Raw genomic sequence first — 22885 nt, forward strand, 5'->3', positions numbered from 1 at the left:
CCAAATACCACTGAACTCTACAATGTCCCTGTGTTGACTAGAGAGAAGGGATGGTGTAGAAATAGCAGTATCAGATATCTTCCCTTTGAGGATTTATGTCAAGCCATAGCAGGTTCTTTGTAGCCCTTTTAAGGGATACTTTTCATAAACAATGTTGTATTTTATCTATAAATTGGACCATATCGTTTGTATGGATATGTGTCATTTCTTTTCACAGTGTGTACCACATTGACAGTTTAAGATATAGCTGTTCTTTGGAAAAAAATAAAAATAAAAATCTTTTGTCTTTTATTGGAACCTCCATTATGAAAACCATAAAGCACCCAAATAGCTGTCCAGGCTATCAGGCTCCATCAACAGCAGATGAGTCGAGTGGAAGATATGATTAACTTAGTAAGTTTTCAGCAGTATAATTCACTTAATATTCTTCGTAGAGTCTCATATGGTGCTGTGTTGTTTTTTCTTCTTTTTAAATTTGGAAATAGTGGTGATAAGGTGTTGTTGTTGTTGCAGAGCAGTGCTTGCACACAATCAAGGTCTTTTCTGTTCCTTGTGCTACCCTGCCAATTGGAGGCTTGAGGGGCACAAGAAAGTGGGGAGGAACACAGACAGGACAGCTAACCCAAACTGGTCAAACATTTTGTTCCTTACTCATTTCTTCAGTCACTCCAAAAGGTTCTGGCTTGTAGCTATTTGGTGTGATTCCCTAGTTTATCAAACATAGCAGTAGCTCAGATCTCCTTAGCATTCTAAGTATACGTAGGAGCTCCCAAAGCGATATTTTTTCCCTTCTATTTCCCACGTTCTCCACACTCCAACCTATCTTTCTGGAGCACAGAGTAAAACTGAGAGCATGCAAATAATGTAAAAACCATCCATCACAGTGTCCTTCTGTAGCCTTACACTCCCATGTGCATGTAGATATGTATTATATTCCTGATGCTTTTAATTCCATTGCAGATATTGCAGAATGAATTGCCAGGTCAAATTTCAACTCAGACTCCTAGAGCTATGATTGTTAGACTTTTTGATGCCACAAAATAAATTAAGCTTAGGTTTTCCTGTACTTGGAATACTTAAGATGATTTAAAAACTAAGACTTAGGAGTGTTATTTCTAAGAAAGTTGATGTATTTATTCAAATTCACAGAATTAAATAAATGTAGGGGTTGGAAGGGACTTCTGGAGATCATCAATTCCAACCCCCTTGCATACAGTGTTTAAACAGTTGCAGTTGGTAGTATCAACATCAAGAGCCGATAGTATTTGCTAAACTTGCAAAACCTTGAAACTAAATCTAATGTGGCCCAGGGGTAGACTTGATTCTGATATTGGTGTGAAAGACTGAGCTATCATCTTACAGCTCTGTGTGCTGTAACCACATTTTGCTTGTGCCATATCATAGACTTTCTCTGGATGACACATATGAGAAAAGCAGGGAGGTTGCATAGGGAGTGCATGGAATCAAGCATCAAGTCAAAGGGAAAAGTGGGTGGGAGATTTGTAAGAAGTTAATAGCCAACTCTGGGCATCATCTATGCTGAAATAGGCACGTGGTAAGCAAAGTCAAGTGAGTCAAAGTCATGTGGAAAGTTATTTTCTGTTTTCCACATGCTGCTTTGGACACAGCGGTACAAGATGCTGGGATGTTGGTGGGATTATAGCTTAAGACTGGAACAAGTGTAGATGTCATGTCTGCTGTGTCAGGGCCTCAAGAGCTCTGAGAAGCCTGTAGATGGCTTGGAGCCTGGTGCCTGTTTCTGCCTCATTCTTTCAGGTGGTCTCCTTGGGCCTGTGGTGTATCTTTTTCTTTTTATCCTACTGTGTTGGTGTTGTCAATAGAGCAAGTCACCCACTTCAGTCTCTTGTTGGCAGCTTGGACCATGGGAGGTGGCCCCCTGTCAGCAAGGGCACTGCCTGTACTGGTGTTACGTTGGGCCCTTGCTCAGCCTCTCTTGTGTTTCTGCCTTTCTTGTTACTGGTTTTATTGATACCTGGGCCTCTGCGGTTCTGTAATGGTGGTGTATCAAAAGAGCTCCTGCTTGTAGGTTATTAAAGACTCAGAGAGGAAAGGAATTATAAAGACTTTTCATTTCACAGATAATTCAGAGCGATGCTTTTTTGGTTCTTTATATTTTTGTGGTCCATTGCATTTTGGTAAGGCTGTAATGCTGCACAGCATGAGAAAAATCCCATCTTTATGTGTCATGCAGTAAGCTCTTGTCCATTATGCACATTGGTATTGATAGCAATGTCTTGCCTCTAGGCCATCCTGAGATCATGCAGAATGGGAGCCAACACAGCTGAAGCTTTGCTATTTTAGAGGGATTTTTAATGCAGGGGCAATGGTCAGTTAGAGATAAGAGTCTGCTGAGGAGAAAATAACTGAGCTAAATGGCATTGCATGTCACAGCTGAGATCTCAGATGAGCCCTGAAATGTTCTTATTGTCATTCTGAGTAACTGTGTAATCTGGACAAAATTAGTGTTTCTTTGTCATGCTTTTAGGTCATGCCAGTTACTTACAGAGGCTCAATGATACAAAGGCTTTTTACAGTGTTTAAATGTGGGCAAAATTATAATAAATACAGAATGTATTTGTTTTGTTCAAGCAAGTATTTCTGAAAAGTCACAAATAAGAGAAGAGTGAGAATGAAATGACATGTATACCTCCTGATTCCCCAGATCTAACTATTCATTTCCTCTCCTACAAATTTCCAGCTTCCTTCTTTTTGTCACTCCTTTTTCTCTTCGTTGTTCTGAGCAGCTGACGCTGTTAACTCAGGTGTAAAGAAATTTGATACCTTTCTTCTATCCCAGAAAACGTATGTTTGGATTTTAGTTTTTTATTTTTATGGCAAACATCTTCCTGCAATGTTGTCTACTGTGCATTGAATTTAGAAACTAGGCTAATCTCATAGTATAGTTATTAGGAGATAAATAGGTCCCCCTAATACTACATAAAAATAAAATACTTCAGAACTTTGCACAGATATTCAATGTGTAGAACTGCTGTGGCATGTTTTAAAGGATTGAGTCTGATAACTATTACTATGCCTGTTGCTATTTCCCCTTCTAAAGAAGGTTGAGCTCAACTTTCTATGTCAGCTCCGAGAATGATGAGCCAGAGGAATGGCTATAGCAATGAGAACAAGAAGGGCAAAAGAAGCTGGCTATCATTCCTCCCTGGAAATCCCCTGTGAAGTTAATAGCTCAGAAACAGTTTGCCTAGACAACTGTTAGCATCCTGATGAGAGACTTGTGTTTTGGTGGAAAGGTGTTCATGAGTTTTTTCAGGTTACACTGCCTGCCTTCTCTGCTGTTACAGCTAGACCTTAACCCACTAAACTCGCTGCCAGTTTTTGCCAATGTGGAAAATTGAACGAGGGAATTGTGCTGGAACTAGTACTAGCTTTCAAAGGCTATAGTGAGAGTGCAGCTATTAATCACTCTAAACACTGCCATGTGAACCACAGAAATGTGATTTCTTTTAAAAAGAAAATAATGTGAGAAGTTGTTTTGTCTTTAATCCGTGAAAGTTTGAAGTTGGTGAAAGATTTTCATGAAATCTGCTTGGCTGGCAGCTAAGCTGGGATCAAAATAAGCTGCTCTGAAACAATAAAGAACTTGTTGGTAGTTCTAAGCTGAAATTTTCTCATCAACCCTTAATCTAAAGTTGCAGAAGACTCTGAACAAATGGGTGTCTGAACAAATAAGAATCAGAGAGAAAGGTGCTTCCTTCATCTGCTTGCTATTTGGTGGCTGTATTTTAGCAGAGCTTTTGAACTGTAGTGTATTAGGTGGTAGGCGGGGTCACGGGATGTGACAGGACAGGTCCCTCCTCCTTAGTTAATATTCATGATGGGCGGGATTAGCCCCGCCCACTTTCTAGCATGTTCTATACCAAAAGTTATATAAGGGTCTGTTTGTTTTAATAAAATGCCTTTTGCCACGCACTCCCTTGTTGTGTTGGCATCTGGTCCAGCCGCGGATACCCGGGCACGAACAGGACGCACGGCACCGTGTAACAGATCCAGACAGATATCAGATCTAGTTATGTGCATTGTTGTTACTTTATGACTTATAGTATCTAATTTGAATAATTGGGAGGAAAACAGTAATATAGATTCAACAAAGGATCACAGATGAAATAAAAATTATTCTAGTTAAGTAGTTCTGACAGTGCTTAATATTAATTCTTAACTATAACCTGATGGACAATCAAGTTACTTTGAGTTTTTAAAAGGACGCAAAGGCCATGTATATGTGAATGGTCTCAAGTTATCTGTCTCTTAGGGCTTTGGGTCCTTGGTAATTTCCTTCCTCTAGCAGAATGAAGCTCTTGATGCTCTGGCAGTGGGCTATGTACATTGCCTTCACAGTAACTCAGTTTAAAAATAACCCAAATTTTGTTATTTGGTTCCTTGAGTTTCAACACTGGATTTCACTTTCCATGACCAAGTACACAGCTTAAGTCAAGATTAGGATTCTGCCATGACTTCTTCTTTCATGCATTTTCTTTTCCAGTCTAGCTGGTAGTACCCTTAGGATTTCTGTGGCCTAATAGAGAATTGATAATAATTACAGAGGAACCATTTGTCTAACCAGGGTGCGTTCCTTTTGGCATGCTTGTTCATGAGACTTGCTGTAATGAAGTTCGGCTCTGTGATGTTCATGGTGATGTTTGCAGGAATCAAGTAGAAGAAATAAGACAAGATAAACTGAATCAACTGAATTAGTTTGCAAATTAATTGCAAATCTCTATCTCATGTGCCACATCTTTCTTTACCAACATGTAGCAATCATGCTGAAAACTAATAGTCATGTACAAGTCTGACAAGAAAGGAATGTAACTATTCAGATATATATTATAATATTTAAATAGTGCTTATGCAATAGGTAATTATTCTTCTGATGAAAATTAAATGTTTTTGCTACATGAATTCACCCTTACATCATTTGAACTTTCTCTAAGATAATTTAAGCTTCCTGGCAACATGTTAAAGGTAACTGTTCTATTGCTTAGGGTGCCTTGGGGTAGTCTAAGTAATGTCCTGTAGAGGCACGTAAAGAGATTGCTGAGCTTATTTCACAGTGGAAGAATTATTGTTCGACAACTGTTGTGTTACTGAACAGCCACTAGATGGTAGCATTGGAGAGGGTTTAGCTGTAAATTATAACAGGGAAAGCCAGTACTGACAATATTTTTGTAAGATTTTTTTTTTTGACATTTTGGTTAAGTTGTTGCATGTATTTGAAAAAACAAACAAACTTGCATACTATCTTTTGCATAAATGGTATAGGTTTTCTTAGCAGACACTTTCAAAATGTAAGTCGGTTTAAGTAAAAATATTTAGTCAGTGACACAATTCTTGTCACTGTAGAAAGGTACCTTGAGAAGCGCGTCACTTGGAATCAGTGCACAGGTGTTGGTGGTGTTGCTTTTTGTTAACATACTGTAATTGTTATCACAGCTCTTTTGTCTAGTAAATTGAAGGGAAGCACCAACTTTTGTCAGGGCCTCAAAAGAACTCTTATCCCTATTCTGTCTGATGATGTTGTCTTCCCTGTGCTGGACACTGGTGTTGGCTTAGATGCAATTTGAACATGTGAACCTCAGGGTACAGGCTGTGAAAGAATCATCATCACCTGGAATCTTGATACACAAGGGAACAAACCTGAGTGCATTTGGAAATGTTAATGACTTCATTGAATGGTTCCATCTGCTGTCAGATTTGTATTACTTGGGCAGGTGAGCTGCTTCAGCTCAGCAAATTGAGTGCCCTCTTTCCTGAGCTTTTGACCTGGTTATGCATCTTTCACGCTAATGAACTGAACAAAATAAAGAACATGTTAGTGTATAATAGCTCTGAAAACAAAACCAAAGAAAAGTGAGAATGTTGCTAGAAGGCAACATTGTTCTCAACTACTTGCTTCCAGGTAGTAATTCCCTATCCTGTCCTCTTGTTTCTCTATGGAAAAGTACTTCAGCTGTTGAAAGTGGTTCAGAGAGTTTCACAGGACCTGACGTAGCCCTCATGAAAGAGATACAAGAACTTGCAAAAGGATTTATTGAGACCACAGAAAAAACCTTGGCTTTAGAAAAACTGTGGGAAGAAAGCTCAAAGTTCTCAGGTAAGTTGTGATCTTTCTAGTAATGAATGACCCTTAGTTCAAGACTAATTTATTTGCCTAAAAGAGTGAGACTGGAAACACCATGCTCTGACTTCCCCCACTCTGCTCCCACTTGTACTGCTCAGTCTTGCTGTGTAGCAGGCAGCTGAGATTTGGAGCAGAACGATTGAGGTGAAGCAGTTGTTTTCGTACCTGGCTCTGTGGGGGCTAATACACTCATCTAGTAGTTGATGTGATGATTTTGTCTTACTGAAAAGTGAATGATAATGCGTTTGTTTCTGTGATAACTGTAAAAAATCTGGAAAGCATAGAAAATTGGTGGCTCACTTTCTACAGTATTACTTGTTTCACACCTGTTTTCTCCCTTAGAAGTAAACTTCATTTACTACTTGCTATTAGTTATAAAATGGGTCTTCTGAAGTTAATAATGCCTCTTTGTAAAGAGAAAATATCTGATTTTACAGGGCTTCATAACAGCACCGCTTTTCTTACTGTAAGTACTTTTATATGTTATTTCTAAATATTTCTCTTTTATAAAGCATCTTTATTGTAACAGTTAGAAATTTCTATCCTGTCAGGTTTTAGTAAACTACCTTTAAGAAAAAATGTTATATTGCTGAAGGAAAAAGTATCTTGGATGTTTCAGTTGTTTCTTGTGTACCGATTTAAACAACTCTAAGTTGTTAGCAACCAAAATCCACAGCTTTTGAGGGCTAGATATTTATTTGGAGCAATTTAAAACTCTGCCAAACTTTGAGTAGTTCTATAAAATCATATCTGAAAACATATTAGAAACAACTCTTAAAGTGTTCTCATTATTTAAAAACAAAACAACCCCCCAGCACCTCACCACCTTCAGAGTAAAAAGTTGCTTCCTTACATCTAATCCAGATCTCCCCTCTTTTGGTTTAAAGCCATTCCCCATGTTCTGTTACTATTAGACCGTGTAAAAAGTTGGTCCCACTCTTGCTTGTAAGTTCCCTTTGAATACTGGAAGGCTGCAATGAACTCTCCCTGGAATCTTCTCCAAGCTAAGCCCAACTCCCTCAACCTTTCTTCATAGGAGAGGCATTTCAGCCCTCTGATCCTCATGGCCTTCATCTGGACCCTTTCTAACAGCTCCACATCCTTCATGTGCTGGGGGCCACAGGCTTTGGGCACAGTACTCCAGAAGGGGCCTCATAAGGGTAGAGCAGAGGGGGACAATCTGAAAGAAGCGTATCATTATTATCAGCTTGCATATGCAAGGATCTTTTAGTAGAATGTCTCTCACCTTTTCATTATCCAGAAGAGCTCTACTGAAACATTAAACTAGATAAGGGCTAGATAATGAACAGCTACGATAAATCCTGTGCTTTGCTTGGGCATCTGATAGTTTGTTCCTACAAAAGATGTGTTTTGTGTTCTTTTACCCCAGTTAGTTAATCTTTCAAAAGCTATTTTCACCAACCAGTATCTGACATCTATTCCAGCTCTGTGGGAGGAGCTGTGAGGAGAGGATGACATGTCCCTGGCAGGATGCTGCCCTTTATCCTTTGGCGTAAAGTTCATTGCCAGGATCAAGAGCTCTTTGTGTCTGAGATATAATAGGCAACCCTACTCTTTAGGAGAGTATAATGTGTCTCCTTGCACTTCTGAGCAGAAAGATTACTCACATTTTCTCCCAATTCCATTTACCACCAGAATAGACAAAGTCATGTGCAAGGTAACTCTTAGTTCAAAGTATCACCAAAATGATGTCATGAATTAATGAAGTTAGTGGGTACACTTCATACTTGAAAAAATACTTGAAATAATTTTAAGTTCAACAGGATTGGGGAAGTAGCAGATGCCTTCTGGTTTTCTTTGCTAATGCAAGTGTCATGTGTAAATGTGTTTTCCTCACATGAAGATGGATTTGAATGAAGCAGAAGAAATCATTTCTAAAATAGAAAACCTGTACAAACAGCCATCTTTCTGGAACCTTCTACATTCTCTCCCTCGCCTTGAGTCAAAGAACGTATATACAGAAGATGGATTAGCTGCCATAGCACAATTTCTAGAAATTATTAAAAAGTAAGTACTTCTAAATACTCTTTTAATAATTTACCTGAAGTTCTTGCTCTACTTAATCAGTATTCTTAACATGCAAGGAAGGTGATTTTTTCTGTTGACCACATGCTGCTTTTATAGAGACATTTTGAGTGCTTCTCTGTCCAGCTCAGCAGTAATTCGCTAAGAAAAAAGTAGCTTCATGTTAGAAATGGCTTTAAACTTCGTCATGTGTTTTGGGATTCTTCAAAAGATTATTTACATGTGAATGTGAGGAAAATCAAGATTTGGATTGTTATCAGCTCAATATGTATGGTAGCATTTGGACAATACCAAAAAATGACTCCATTGCATTTCTCAAGACTCTTGTTTCTATTACAAGAAAAGAAGTAAGCAAAAAAGCTAAAGGACTATTCTAGGTATGACAGTTTCTGTCTCAGGTAAAGAACATTCATTCTGCAAGGTAAAAGGGTTCAGAGAGAGAGAGACCTATGGTATCAAAAGAACAGAGTATAAAAAGCAGCTACAGGAACTTTCATTGAACTAAGGAAACCTTAAAGTCAGAAATACGTTTGCCAGAGTAGGTAATCGTAATAGCTGATAAGTCTGTTCACTGAATTCAGTAACAATTTCTTATAAGGCTTTGGGAGGTCAATCAAACCTGTCTGCCTTTGCAAGTCTGGCCACAGACTTCACCAGCCTTACTCTGTGGGCAGCTGAGGCCAACAGATTTCTGTAGAATACAGAATGCCAACTGTTGCTACTTACCCGCTAACATCTCATTATCTTTTTTTGTAGTAAAAAAGGCATGAAGTATATAATACCATAAGATATTTTTTGAAACTGTGGAGTAAAGATGTCTGGGCTCATGGAGTGGTGGTAAACTGAAATCTCATCTTGCTGGCAACTGGCCATGAGTGGTGTACCCCAGGGGTTGGTAATGGGGCCTGCCCTATTTGTTATCTTTATTGATGACCTGGATGAGGGCACTGAGTGCACCCTCAGTAAGACTGCAGATGACGCCAAGTTGGGAAGAAATGTCAATCTGCCTGGGGGTTGGAAGACCCTACAGAGGGATCTGGGCATGCTGGATAGCTGGGCTCAAGTCAATACCCCCCCCCAAAGCAAAAGGCTTTTGAACATGTTCAGAGCTCGAGCGTTCCTAAGACAGAAACTTGACCATAAGCTTGTGGTTATAATTTTAATCTTCTTCAGCAACAATGGTCAAAGATGAGAGTAACCACTAGCTGCTGTGCTGGGTCAAGCCACTAACCTGATAGTATGATCTCAGCAGTGCTTTCTTGTACACTGTGTTCATAGGGAGGTCAGAGTGAGAGGTGGGGAGAAGGGTGTGAGCTGATGTGTGGGCATTTGCTGACAGCTGGGTCAGTTCACAAGGGATTAATGGCAGGAGACTCAGCTTATGTTTTTTATTTTCATTTATTATTTTATGGCTTTTTTACAGTGCTGGTGCCCTTGAATGACAGAATTTTCCTTAAATAATAACATTTGGAAGGAAAACAAAAAAACCCCCAATGCTTGCCTTGCTACTGTCCTCATATTTCTAACTTACATTTCTAGACAGAGGTCCTAGTTCAAGCAGAATTTAGTTAGCAGAGAGGATTTTAAATTTACAGTTTCTCCTGCTTCCTTGTCCTATACCATCCTTCTTATGTTCTCAAAGGAATTTAGCAGACAGTAGCCCACTAGACAAAAAGAGACCACTAACAGCCAACCCGAGAGCTTACCAGAAAAGAAAAAAGAGAAAAATTTATTTCTCCTTGTCCTGTGTTTTCTGTGAGGGGACAGTAAACTGTCTGATTGAGATGTGTTCTGGTCCAGCACTTTTCGCACCTATTCGGGTAACTTAGTGTTGCTGTTTATTCTCACTTCTTAAAGAAGTGTTTCTTCAGCTGTTGATCCAATCTAAAAAAAGCAGATTTCTTTATTTGATTAGTAACAGAGGAATACATCATGGGAAATAACTGGAAAGTTTAACATAAAGTTTAAGTGGTAAATTACAGCTACATTAACATAAACAAAAGTTAACAGCTAAGGGGACTGAAGCTGGTAGTCCTAAAAAAATTCAACAAGTGCATTTTATTTGCTCTGTTTAATTTGCTGTGAGAATAACTGTGCTGTTGTTTGAAATGTGTGTTTTTTATTTTTTATTTTTTTTTTGTTTATTCCTCAGCAGTTTTAGTGGAAATAAAATAAGCACTCTATATCCACCCTGCTGTTCTGCTGCAGGGTAGACTGGGAGAATATCTGTGATGTTTTTGCACTCTTTTGGTTCTCATTTTTTAACTCATATTTCCCTTATTTTTCTGTCCCTTGTTCCTGAGAACATTTATATATCTCTTTGATTTTATTATTGAAAAGTGGGCGAAAATCTAATTGTAATATCACCATGTGATGTTTTGATTTAAAAATGTAATTTAACAGAAATTTATTTTTTCAGCAATAACTATACATTTTACTATTCAGCTGCTTGAGCTTCATCTTTTTCCATTAAGCCCCTTCAGTTTTGTGTGTATGGAGAGCTTGAAATTTCTTTTTTGTTTTATGTTTGCTTTCAGTATCTTAGCATCATTGAAGGATTTAGCTGTGATGCCACTGGGACAGACTTTCCATGAAGTGTTGAAAATTGCTCTGAATTTAACTGCTGCATCAGTACAGGAGAGGAGCTTGGAGGGTAAGGAATTCGTTTCAGATGTTTTTTTCTGTTTTTGAAAGTAGCTCATGAACACTGGGAATCTGTGATAACTGCTGAGATGGATGCTGCTAAGATCCTAACATGAAAAGTCTAAGTATTGAGTTAGCACTAGGGCAACATAGTTCATTTATTTATTTGTTGACCTCGTGCTAATAACTACATTTCATCTGACCATGACAACTTTTATGACCTAATGTGTTGTGCTTATAATGATCATCCAGTGCTGAGTTTTGGAGAAAAGATATGTCACTACAAAGAGCAACCTCTTCCATTTGATAGAAGGATAGCATCCTGCTTTAGAAATGCATGTTAAACACTATGGCTGTTTTACTTTTCATTCTTTGGTTGGTATCATAAATTCTGATCTTAGCTGAGAGGCATACTGATAGCAAAGAAGGCAGAGATTAGTTTGCTACCTGTCTAGCTCTTATTGCAGTGGTATTCTGCAGTGCCATGCTTCTCTGTGGGCTAGACAAGACTGAGAGCTGAGTACAAATTACATCATTGGCCCCACTTACTAGGACTGTTTCAAGGCTAGCTAAAATGAAAGCAATGAAAAATGACTTGCTTTTTTGCATGCCTCTTAGTGTGTGATACAGCCTTCCTGCAAATCCTTGGTGATCTCTGTGTCACTAGGTTCAGAAATGGAAGACCTGTTTCAACTACTGTTCTCCTAGTACCCTCTCTATCAGAAATAGTTCATTTTAAGCCCATAAGCTTTGTGCTTAAAGGCATACCATTGCACAGCTACATGTATCTGAGCATCTAGTTCTGAATGGCAAACTGCTGGATCTGCTGTTAGTTGCTGTGCAAGGTCATCTTGTCATGATACTATCAACAGCTGGTTGATATAATCAAATTAGCTGCCCTTTCCATGGTTCTAATGCAATTGGGACTTTATCCAGTGAAACAGGTGTTAAGTTGCTTGTGTTTGTGCTCTTCCCTCCAGAAGCTGGAAACATCATCCATAGACCTCATGAAGCTTGGTTTATCGAGAAACAGCATGAACATAAGTTCATATATTAACAAGGGTTTATCTTTCTTTCAGGTTTTCAGTATAACCTTTCTCTAGAGGATATTTTGTGGAATCCACATGCTGTCAGAGCAGAACTTGAGTCCAGATTTGGTTTTGATGATCTTCATGTTAAGAAACTTCTAAGTTATACAGCACAATTAAAAGAGGTAAACAACTTGAAAAATGTTGAAAGAAGATAAAGAACTTAGTTGAATGTTACCAGCCAAGCTTTAAATTTGAATCCAATTGCAAGCTTTATTCAGCAGGTATTTGCAACATTATATGTGGTTAGCTAACAGCATGACTAATCACTTGATGCCATCTATGACTAAGGGATTACATTTCCTATGAACAATCAAATGATTGAATCAAAAGACTTTGTTGAATAATGATGTTAAATTTTGAGTTGACCCTCTGAATTGTGTTGTCTTATAGAAGTTGCAGTGATGAATTTATTTCCAAGACAATCAGATAACAATCACTTGTAGTGGCAAATCACTTGTTCTGAAATAAATCTATAGGTTGTAAGAAATGAAACAATGTGTAAAGAACAATTCATTTTTTTTTAATTGAAATTACAGAGCAAGTGATACTGAGAAGGTGTGAAGCAGCTTTGAGACTGCTAAAAATCCTGTCTTAATTCCCTTTGAAATAAATGTTTAGCATCAGCTAGAATTTCTATATACTAACATTCTGATAGATCTAGTTGTATATATTAATGAATCTGTGCTTCTCTGGAGTTACTACTGAGTAGTACAGCGATGTCCTGAACTTATCTATTCCTGCAGAGAATTTTGTGTCTTACTTCACTAAACTTTTAAAATAAATCCTAGACTTGAAGTTGCCTGAATTCATTTGACAGCCAGCACTTTTCACCTTTGTTGAGCAGAGAATGCCCATCTCTTGTGTCTACATCAGGGCTGCTGATGTACATTTTCTTAGCTGTGTGGTCTTGGTACGAATTTACTTGACTGATGATGTGTCTCAGTGATCTGTCAAATTTTGAAGGAAAAATTTCATCTTATAGATGGCTTTTCTGTTTCTCCTGGTTCAACACGGTGTCTTCTGCGATGTTCTGCAGAACACTTAAAACATCTGTTACATTTCTATGGAAGTCCAGTCTTTTGAATAAAGCATGCTGGTAACTGTCAGAAATCAATTTGCTCTTTACCAGGTGTAGTCTGGAGTTGTTTTTGTGAGCAGCTCATTATAAAAACAGCTGATCTGCATGAGTTATTTTATATATATTAAAAATATGAATTATTTTATGTATTATTACTATATGTATGTATATATTATATGTATGGGAGAACAGATGGACTAGATGATCTTGTAGGTCCTCTCTAACCTTGTGCTTCTATGATTCTATATTAATGAATAAATGAAAATAAACAAAGCTCCCTTTGAATAGCCTTTTAATGGCATCATTGATGGCCAGTGTGATCAACTCAACTGAGTATCTGACAGCAGTCTGCTACCCATGGTAGGCTGTGTAATCCCAGGCCACTCACTTATTGACTATTTGTAGATTAAGCCAATACCTTCATATTGTGTGCTTGTGTTAGGGCACTGAAAGCCCTCAAAATATATGAAAAAATGCACTCAAGCTTGAACAACTTCTGTTCCAAGGACTTCAGTTCTGTATCTAATGTCCAAGATGGTTTGACGTCAACGCAGCTGCAAGACTTTCAGTACGTGTACATCATACAGTTGAAAGAGGTTAGGATGGGAAGCACCTCAGAAAGACACTATTAGGAAGATTTAAGATGTACTAAATTATTTTAGAAAGCATTCATAAAATTTATATGATCTAGAAAAATAAGTCTTTCAACACTGAACTTAGAAGTCAGGCTATCAGGAGAAAGGTCATCCCCTTTGGTCACACTGCTGAAATCAGCCAACTTCAATTTAAATGTTGTCTGCTGTATATAATCATTGAGATGGAGCCAACATACTGAATGCTGTATACATCAGTAATTTGTATATTTGTGAAGTTGCTCCTGTATAATTATTCCAGTGCAAAATTATAGTGCAGGTATGCTATGTAATTGTCAAGTTATTTCTCTGACAAAATGGGTGTTGAAGTAGCAACACTGGTGTAGATACAGGATGAAAATTCCTTGTAGATGAGTGTTGTTATTCTGCCTGGTGCACAGTTATCATAATGGGGTTGTGGTTATTTTGCACAGGAGTCTGCATTTGGGGTACCCAAAAACACTAAGCTGAATTAAATGAGCTTTGATGTTCATTTTCATTAGGTAAGTAAATTGATAGCAGAGTTAACACTCAGTAGCTCTCTGACAGACTCATCCTTCTCTTGTGTCCCTGCCAGATTCCTGAAGGAGAGACACTGGAGCAGTTTGTGTGCTCTGCCCTGTCCAGTGTGCCAGGGGATGAAGCAAACAAAGAGAATAATGAAGAAAGCTGTATTTCTACACAGCAAGAAGCCAAACTGTATCTCTTCTATGCTGTCAGCAAGCTCAGAATCTATGCACAGGTAGACTTCAGGAATTTAATCTATTAATTTTGGTATGTAGGCTGTCAACAGTGGCTCTTAAAAGATTTGAGTTAGGTATTAAATATTGTTGCTGTGAACTTTTTTTCATTTTACTAATAACAGAAAGAAATAATTCTTATAAATAACAGTGACAGTGGAAGTATAATCTATTACCATCTGTTAATTTAATCAGATTTTCTCATTAACTCAAATGCAGGATTGAAATTGAATAGGGAGCATAGTGCAACATATGCTGCTGCGGAGTTCTGACAGAAGGAAAACCAATTTACTGTCTCACCTGAGCCTGTATTTGGGCAAAACTGAAAGTGGAATACAGTATTTATTTTTTAATTCTTCTCCACTATCTCAGGCAGCAGAGACTGAAGTGTGTTGAGGTGCAAATAAGAGTAAATCACTAGGACAGCATCTTCAAATTCTGCTCTGGCAAAACAGGGCATGCGGTCTCTATGGTGACAGATGCTCCTTAAGGAAAACACTACTGTTCTTTCATTTCAAAACATGTTACCTGTCTATTAACCTGCCCTCTTGTGATTTTTGCAATGTTGTCTACAGGAAGCATGTAGAAATAGAATTTCTTTAAAAATGTAGCCTTCATTTTCTCCTGTAATAAAAAGCATACTGGTCTATGATGACTTAAAATCATCACTTACTGTGTTTGCCAAGTCTAATGACTATTTTAGTCATCCAGTAATAATTTCGGGCATGGTTTATAGCTGTTTGTGAGGTGATTTTGCTATCATAAGGAAGTACTTTCAGCTCTGGGAATTCCCTTGGTGAGTTGCTTGTATTTTACAGCAAAATTCTGTTATAACCACTAGGCATTTAGGAAGGATAACAGCATAGCGTATGGGGGCAGTCCAAGGGCTTCACTAGGCTTTGATGGACCATATTCTGGGCTACATAATTGGGGCATGCCAGTTTCTTTTCCATTCATTTGTGTAATGGGACACCCAAAAGGATGAGGCTTCCCCCTTTATCAAAGAAACAAACATGTACACAACAAAAAACATGCAAAGTCTGTATGTTGTCTAAGTATGCTTTGATTCTTTAACAATGTGTGTTCTGGTTTGCCTTCAATCTGTTAGGTATTTCAGCAATGGTTCAGCAGCAGCCACTCTCAGGATCTTCTTTCAGAACTTGAAAGAATCATGGCTGATTTAATGTCTCAGCTGCTAGAAAACAAAGAGGCTGGGAAAATTGTCTCAGAAATAAGTACCCTGATCCGGCAGTGGGATAAGAAATCACAAGCTTATTTTTCTGAAGATTATAATGCACCTCATGATCTGTAAGTTATAGTTACCTTTCTACAATTTGTGTTAAAGTTCAGATTAAACTTAATATTTATTTTCACATCACATTTAGTCTATTTCTGAATTCCAACTCTTTCATGATCTTATTTCTCATTCTGTAATTCAAAACCTCATATGCAGTCAGATAATTGCTTTAATGCATACATGTTTTGAAAAAGAAATTTGATCTGTGATTCATATTATTCCTACTTTAAAGGTTTAGTAGAAGACCTGAGTACATTATCAGGACTCAGAGAAAGAAGCAGCATGATGAATTAAGGGCTGAGTGCTTTACCTTGTTTTACAGAGCATCATTCCCACAAATCATTGCTGTGATTTGGTAATGTTTCTCATGCAGGTCTTCCACAGGATCTATCTACTCATGCATAGCAAGACCAGTGCATCAGAACTGTATTGGACTCTTTGTTGTAGGAATTGTACGTGTGTTAGTTTTTTAAAGGAGATCTTGAACAGAAGACTACTGTGGAGACCAGAATTATAGTGTAATACTACATCTTGGAGGATAAATGTGAAAGTTATAAAGAGCTTCTCTACCCCCACAAGTAGATGACCTCACAGCCCTACGATCTGTGGATTTATTTCTGTTTTAATTCACTTACAAAGTGGGCATCGTCCTTTTTCCATTTACAAAAATATCTGAGTAGAAAAATAGAAAAGCAACTTTCCTAAGCATACAAATGAATGTGAAGTTTAAGCACAGAATTTTATAACACAGCTGCCCCTAATGGAGTAGCAGCCAGTGCCTCTTTTTGCCAGCTTTAACTATTTGTAAGCAGTTTTTCTTTTTTTAAAATTTCAGTAACTTGATGGAAAATTAACTTTTTTTTTTTTTTTTTTTTGGTGTGGAAAACTTTTCCATGTTTTGCTGTGAGAAGAAGGAAAGGAGGTGATTGCATGTACATCTTTCCTTGTATTAAAGTTTTCATCCTTTATGGAAATTAGTCTGAAAGAAGTAGACTTGTTCTTTAAAACTAGTTGCATTCCGAAATTGCGATGCTGATCAGTGACTGCTGGAAATCAGAAAGGTTCTTCGGTGTTCTGCTCCTTTCTTAGTGTGCCAAGGCTTCTGTAAAATCTGTAATCTACTGTTGAACAATTTGACTGCAGTTCTCTCTCAATAGTTAGCAGATGTTTTGGAATTTAGTTTGTTTTTATATGAGGAAACTGCTATACTGCTGCTTTATAAGAAGGTACAGATGATAGAGGGTCTGTACAGTAATAAATAACAATTTTCCAGCAATTTATATCTTTTTACTTATGGCACACAACAGTTTTGTACTCCACTCCTTTTGTTTCCAGAATCCTATATCTGAAGAAGATGCAGGCTGTGCTGCAGGCTGTGCCTCAGTGGTCTGTTGTGAAGAGATTACGTCTGGTAGATGGAGCTCTGAGGAATGTGGTAACACAGTACTTAAACTTCACTGACGGTAAAGATGCATGGTGGTTACTCGTTACTTGCAGTGTCCAAAGGCATTTATTGCAGGGATCTGCTTATGTGTTTGCATGTGTGTGGCAGCCTTGCCTCTATTGGGCTGCTGGTTTTGGCAGACCCTGACATGACCTTCTAACATTTCTGGGATTGTCTTTTATTTGAGAAGGGTGAGATTACAGCTTTACTTGGATGCTCATGGAACTAGGCAACCTTTCTGTACTTCAAAAGAATTTGCTAGCTAAATCAGTAGTTACATATGGAAAGTGTCCAATTTTTTTTTACATTATTAAGAACTAGAAACCTGCAAGGAACCAAAAATCACAAAAATCATGAAAGCTTGCTGAAGTCAGTGGAGCTGTTCCAATATAACTGTGAAAGAGGATAAGATCATGCTTTGTTGGTGTAATAGTACTGTTCTTTCTGCTGCCTCTTGAACCTTTTCCAGTAAGAGGGTGCAGGTGCAGGGAGCACTCTTTAAGATGATGCTTGATGATGATCAATCAGCTTGGAACTTTTAACTCTCCATCTGCTGTGTTTTTCAAACCATGTCGTGCATAGTTTACTTTCCTACCCCTGAATCATTCTGTAGGTTACATATTTTTTGTATGTGGTGATGGGGAACTGTCTTACAGAAGCTTTACGTAGCCTGGAGAAACTGGTTCCCTTTTCCCAAAGAAATGAATCTGTGCATCTGGACATCAAAATGCTTTTTGTGGAGCTAAAACAGGTATGCTGTCATTTGTTGTCTGTATATTAGCTCCCATAAGGCTGCACAGGGTTATTTTGGGGGTGTGTTCTACTTGCTAAGTAGAGTATCTAACTTCTCATTTTGCAGCATTTTAGTCCAACTTTACTTCACACTTCTTTTGGTCTTTTAAATTTTATATTGAATTATGAGTAGTTAAAATGGAATGTTAATTAAATCTGTTACTCCAATGCATTTTTAAAATAGCAGTTTATTCACTACATTTTAGATGTTGATGAGCAGCTCTTCCTATGTCTGTGCTGATGTGGTTACAATGTTTGGGAAGGCCCTCAGGCATCCACAGATTTCTGATTCCACTGATAATTTAGCCATATATATGTGCACTGGCAATGACTCGGAGGAGGCTTTCAAGCAAAGCAACCAGCTCCAGTCACTAAGGGAAGCTGTAAGTATTTGAATTCATCTTGTTTAAATTCTGTTTGCAGTGTCTTATTTATATTGGGATTACAAAGTGACATAAATTAATGAGGGCTATAGCTTGCTCCTTAGTGTTTTCTATTAATGAGTGAGTGTAACTGATTACTTAAACTGATTAGAATGTGCCTGGGGAAGAAGTATACGTGGTCCTGTGGGGTAATTGTGATGTTTTATATGAATTACATAGCTGCGTTTTCCAGGGAAAAAAAAAAGATTTGAAACCCTGCACACTATATGTGTTGTATGTTGGCTTTCATGAACACTGTTGCAAAAATCCAAGAATCAAGACCAGTATCTCAGGGGAGTTTGCCTTTTCCTGGTTTCACACTATTGCTCTGTTTACCATGAAAGGTCCTGCTTCTGCAGAAGGTAACTCAGGGACAACAGAACCTGCCAGATTCAATAGTGGATGACTATTTGGGATGGCAAGAAATAGAAGAAGAGCTAGCTGAAAATTATGCTTATTACTGTGAATCTAATCCATTGCTGAGCGCAGAGGATGTCCATTTCAGCTCTTGTGAGGAACAGCTTCTATTCTCACTGTATGTATCTCTCAGATGTACATAAAGATACTGATGCCAGAAAGGAATAAGGTATTACAATGAATAAATGAATAGCTCATAGGATTAAACATCTGTTTATGATAAACAGATCTCTATATCAATAAATAGCTTTAAAATAGAATACGGTATTATTATTCTTGCTTAGCTATGTGAAGCACGAGCATCATGCCATTAATGTGGAGTTATGTTTACTGTGGAAAGATGTCCAAGATCACAAACTTATCTGTCTTCTCACCAATTTGCCTGGATTACTGACATGTATGAAAAACTTAACAGAGGAATTTACTATTAAAGTAATGGTACCATTACTTTACTAAGCATACAAGAATCTGTCAGAAATTTCGTGAACTGAGTTGGCAGTGGAGATTAAATCCACAAATGTTAATAACCTCTTAGACTGTAGGAAATTTTATATTACATTTTGTCCCTATTGCTGTTGGATGCTGGTTGATTGCCCCCTGTGTTTCTAAGTACATTTGAAATTGCCAGCAAGACCAATAGCTTTACAATTTTTTTGTGAGCATCAAAAATACTAATAGAGCTAAGAGGCTCCTGGGAGTGGAAGTTTGTGTTTAAATAACAATGAAGAGCAAGAAACGCTTTGTTATTGCTTGCTATTGTTATCCAGGGTGTTCTGTTTGCTGATTAATGCTAAGGCACACCCAGGACAAGAAACAACATTTCTTGGTATTGTTTTCAATTTCAAAATGTTACTTTTGAATAAGAGAACCTTGTTGATGTCTCATAAAAAGCATTTTACAATTTCTTTCCATTCAAAAACCTCTGTGTAGTGATAAAGTCGTGCTCAGAGTGGCATAATAACTGTGCTGCTTCAGTAAAGAAATGGGAAAAGGAGTGTGGCCTGAACATTGGCCTATTTGCTTCAACTGTTTTCTGAAGTCAATAGCACTGTCCATGTACATAAAATAGTATTAAGTTTAGCTAAATGTTTGCAGTGAAACTGCACGTATTCTCAAGCTAATTTTCATTGTAGAGAAATCATTCGATTAACCACACTATCCTGGTTCTCTGTGTCACTTCAGAATTAATATTACCCTTGAAGAATTTTTTTTTACTTTTGAGGAAAACCCATACTGGAAGTATTTAACAATGTTTGTCCAGTGGATGTGTGAGGTAGCTCAGTACACAGATGAGGAAGCAGGCTCCACAGGAGATCAGTTTGGTAAGTAAACATTTACTTTCACTGCACAAGGGTTTATTCTGGTTGTTCTATGTTTATTGTAGAGGACAGTATTAGAAAGGGAGAAGTTGATAATTTTAACACTTCTAAGACTGTGATTCTGTTTTCAGTAATTTCACCAAATGAGCAAACTGTAAGCAAAAAAAAAAAAACCAAAAAACAAAACACCTTTGTAATGTACTAAGCCTGACTTGGGAAAGCATCTGTAATTTTTAGTGCTGGATGGAAATTTTTTGGATCATCCATTTCTGCTGAGAAAATTCAAACTGGTTGAACCTGGTTGGAGTCTCATTGTTTTGCAGTGGTATTCTGTCAGGAAGACTTATCAAGTCCAGATGGCCACTATGTAAAGATATTCCTGGACTGGTTTCAAATTAGTTGGTGAATTTGTACTTGATTTCCTTCATCCCATCCTGTATTGTTTCATATGCCCTGATCCATCTGCTGTTAACTTTCTTGAGATATATTAGTTTTTTCTTATTTGATCAGAAAGAAAACTTTCTATGAAAAATTCTCTGGTGTCCCCAAAGGAATGGGAGAGATTTTTGCAATTTTAGATTTATTTCTAGCAAAATCTTTGTATTATTCTATTCAATGTTTTCTGGTGCAAATGGGCTAGGTAGGGAGCATGGCACCATACAGCTGGTCCATAGAGATAAAAATATAAAAAATCTCCCTCAACATCACCCTTCATTTCCTTTAAGTATTATCACCATGTTCAAGTTGCTTACATTTATTTCACCACTTACATTTCCATCTTCTGAAGGACTTAGATGGCTTTTTTTTTTTTTTTAACAACAATTATAAAGATTTATGAAAGGTCTTGATCTTGCTGCACGAATGTTTTTTTTTTGAAACATTTTCCTTTTTTTCCCTCTGCTATTTTGTTTATAAAGCTAATCAGAAATGTGTTTAATATCTTCCATCAGTAAGTGGGCTGCTAAGGGATGAAATGGAAAAAAAAATCAAAGAACTGTGAAAGAACTAGTGAAATAAACTGTTCAAACATGAACTGATTGCACACTTTTTTAAATCAATTATAGTCCAGGTATTTTGGATTTCTAGGTATTGATAACTGATTTTCACAGCACTGCTTCCTTTTTTTTTTTTTTTTTTTTTTTACTAATTCCAAGGAGAAAAAAATAGTAAAGTTTACTGAGTGCAGCACTAAGTGTGCTTTTTACATAACAAAATTTATTCTTCTCTAGTCTTTCTGCAGTTTGGTTCAAAATATGTCTTCTACATTTCCTCTTTTTTTTTTTTTTTTCTCTTCTTTAATGAATCAAATGATACAGGCATGTCTTCTGTTGAGCTTATATTAATTGCTTGTGTATTTCATTTGTTTGAATAACTGAGTAGAATTAAGACAAAACCCTTTACTAAAAATTGCATATTTCATTCTTTTAACATCTACTTTAATGATTATCCACACTGAGAGAAATGCAAGTCCTACTACATTTGTTAGAAGTTTTTCAGTTTGTTTCAGTGTGAGACGATAGAGTTGTTCACGAAGTTTTCTTGATCTGTCTTTCGGTATTGAAATATTTCTTTTTTTGCAGGTGGAGTAGAAGCATCTCTATGTTCTAGACAAAAGCTTGGTTTGGAGACTATCTTAGGTCATTATTTATTAGTATTTCTGCAAGATTTACCAGATTATTCCTCATTCATTTCATGGGCACGGTAAGGTATTGAACTTGTCAATACAATTTCTTTAGCTGTGGGATCATTACTCCATCTCTTCTTTGGACACTTGTAATTCCTGAACATAGTTGCTGTGCCTTTTTCTTCCAAATAGCATTTGCAGCTATTTAGCTCTCTATTTTAATCCCTTGTTTGGCCTGTAAAATGGAAAAATAAACAAAAAATAACCCCACCATCACTGCAATTAAAGATGAAGAACTGAAAGTTTAAAAATGACTTCAGTATACTTTGGAATGTTGCCTCTACTGTTTAAACAGGCCATGTAGTGCTTTTCATTCAAACAGAACTTGATAGGCATTTTAATTTAAAATGGGCTCTAGAAGCAAGTAACTGATTTGGGTTTTCAAAATCTTAGATGATTTTGATATTTAGGGTACAAACTAAATGTTTGTAAGTAAATGCAAGATCTGAAAAACTGTTTCTAGTACATGCACTGTTCTCTCTCTGCAATTGTACTATAAAAATGGACTCAAAATCACAGAATCACCAAGGCTGGAAAAGACAAGATCATCCAGTCCAACCATCCACCAGTTAGTCTTCTTCTTACTGTTGATGTATTTGTAAAAGAGTTTCTTGTTCCTTTTTCCCTCAGCAGCCAGGTTGACTTCAAGGTGGGCTTTTGCCTTTCTGATTTTCTCTGTACACATCTTAACAACTTCTCTGTACTCTTCCTGAGTTGCCTGTCCCTTCTTCCATAGGTGGTAGATTCTCTTTTTCTCCCATAGCCTCAAGAAGAACTCCCTATTCATCTACGTTGGTCTTCTTCCCTCCTTTCTTTCACTTTCAGAAGTGTTCCTTCTTGATGAGCAACCAGCTGTCTTGGACCCTTTTAATTTCACAAACATTTTAAATGCTGTGTGTCTGGCTTTCTGCTTTTTAAGTACTAAAAGAACTTAGTTTAGAAGAAACTAACCTTTTCCTCAGAACATGTGAGGTACTTAAAACAAAAGGTGTTTGACTCTTTGTGGCTTAATTGCTTGATTATAATTGGTGATAAATGCACTCTTTTGTAATGTAGATACTGATATTCAGGTTTTTATTTGAATGCCTGTAAATTCTCATGTTTTTCTGCTGTGTTTTTG

At 37.3% G+C, this 22885-nt stretch overlaps 1 protein-coding gene across 2 annotated transcripts in view; it reads left to right on the forward strand.

Annotated features, from left to right (window-relative positions):
• ABCA13 (ATP binding cassette subfamily A member 13) overlaps positions 1–22885 on the forward strand; it is a 165063-nt gene that overhangs the window by 6185 nt on the left and 135993 nt on the right. For both annotated transcript variants that reach the window (XM_085537944.1, XM_085537945.1), the window contains exons 4-16: positions 5982–6133; positions 6598–6626; positions 8025–8188; positions 10744–10859; positions 11929–12062; positions 14228–14392; positions 15499–15698; positions 17023–17150; positions 17788–17882; positions 18130–18306; positions 18690–18880; positions 19945–20084; positions 21662–21782. In XM_085537944.1, coding sequence (XP_085394070.1) covers positions 5982–6133; positions 6598–6626; positions 8025–8188; positions 10744–10859; positions 11929–12062; positions 14228–14392; positions 15499–15698; positions 17023–17150; positions 17788–17882; positions 18130–18306; positions 18690–18880; positions 19945–20084; positions 21662–21782 — 1812 coding nt within the window. The remainder of the gene's footprint in view (positions 1–5981; positions 6134–6597; positions 6627–8024; positions 8189–10743; positions 10860–11928; positions 12063–14227; positions 14393–15498; positions 15699–17022; positions 17151–17787; positions 17883–18129; positions 18307–18689; positions 18881–19944; positions 20085–21661; positions 21783–22885) is intronic.

This window comes from Coturnix japonica, chromosome 2 (assembly GCF_054131305.1).
Source record: "Coturnix japonica strain WE chromosome 2, WE-NBRP24, whole genome shotgun sequence".
NCBI classification, from domain to species: domain Eukaryota; kingdom Metazoa; phylum Chordata; class Aves; order Galliformes; family Phasianidae; genus Coturnix; species Coturnix japonica.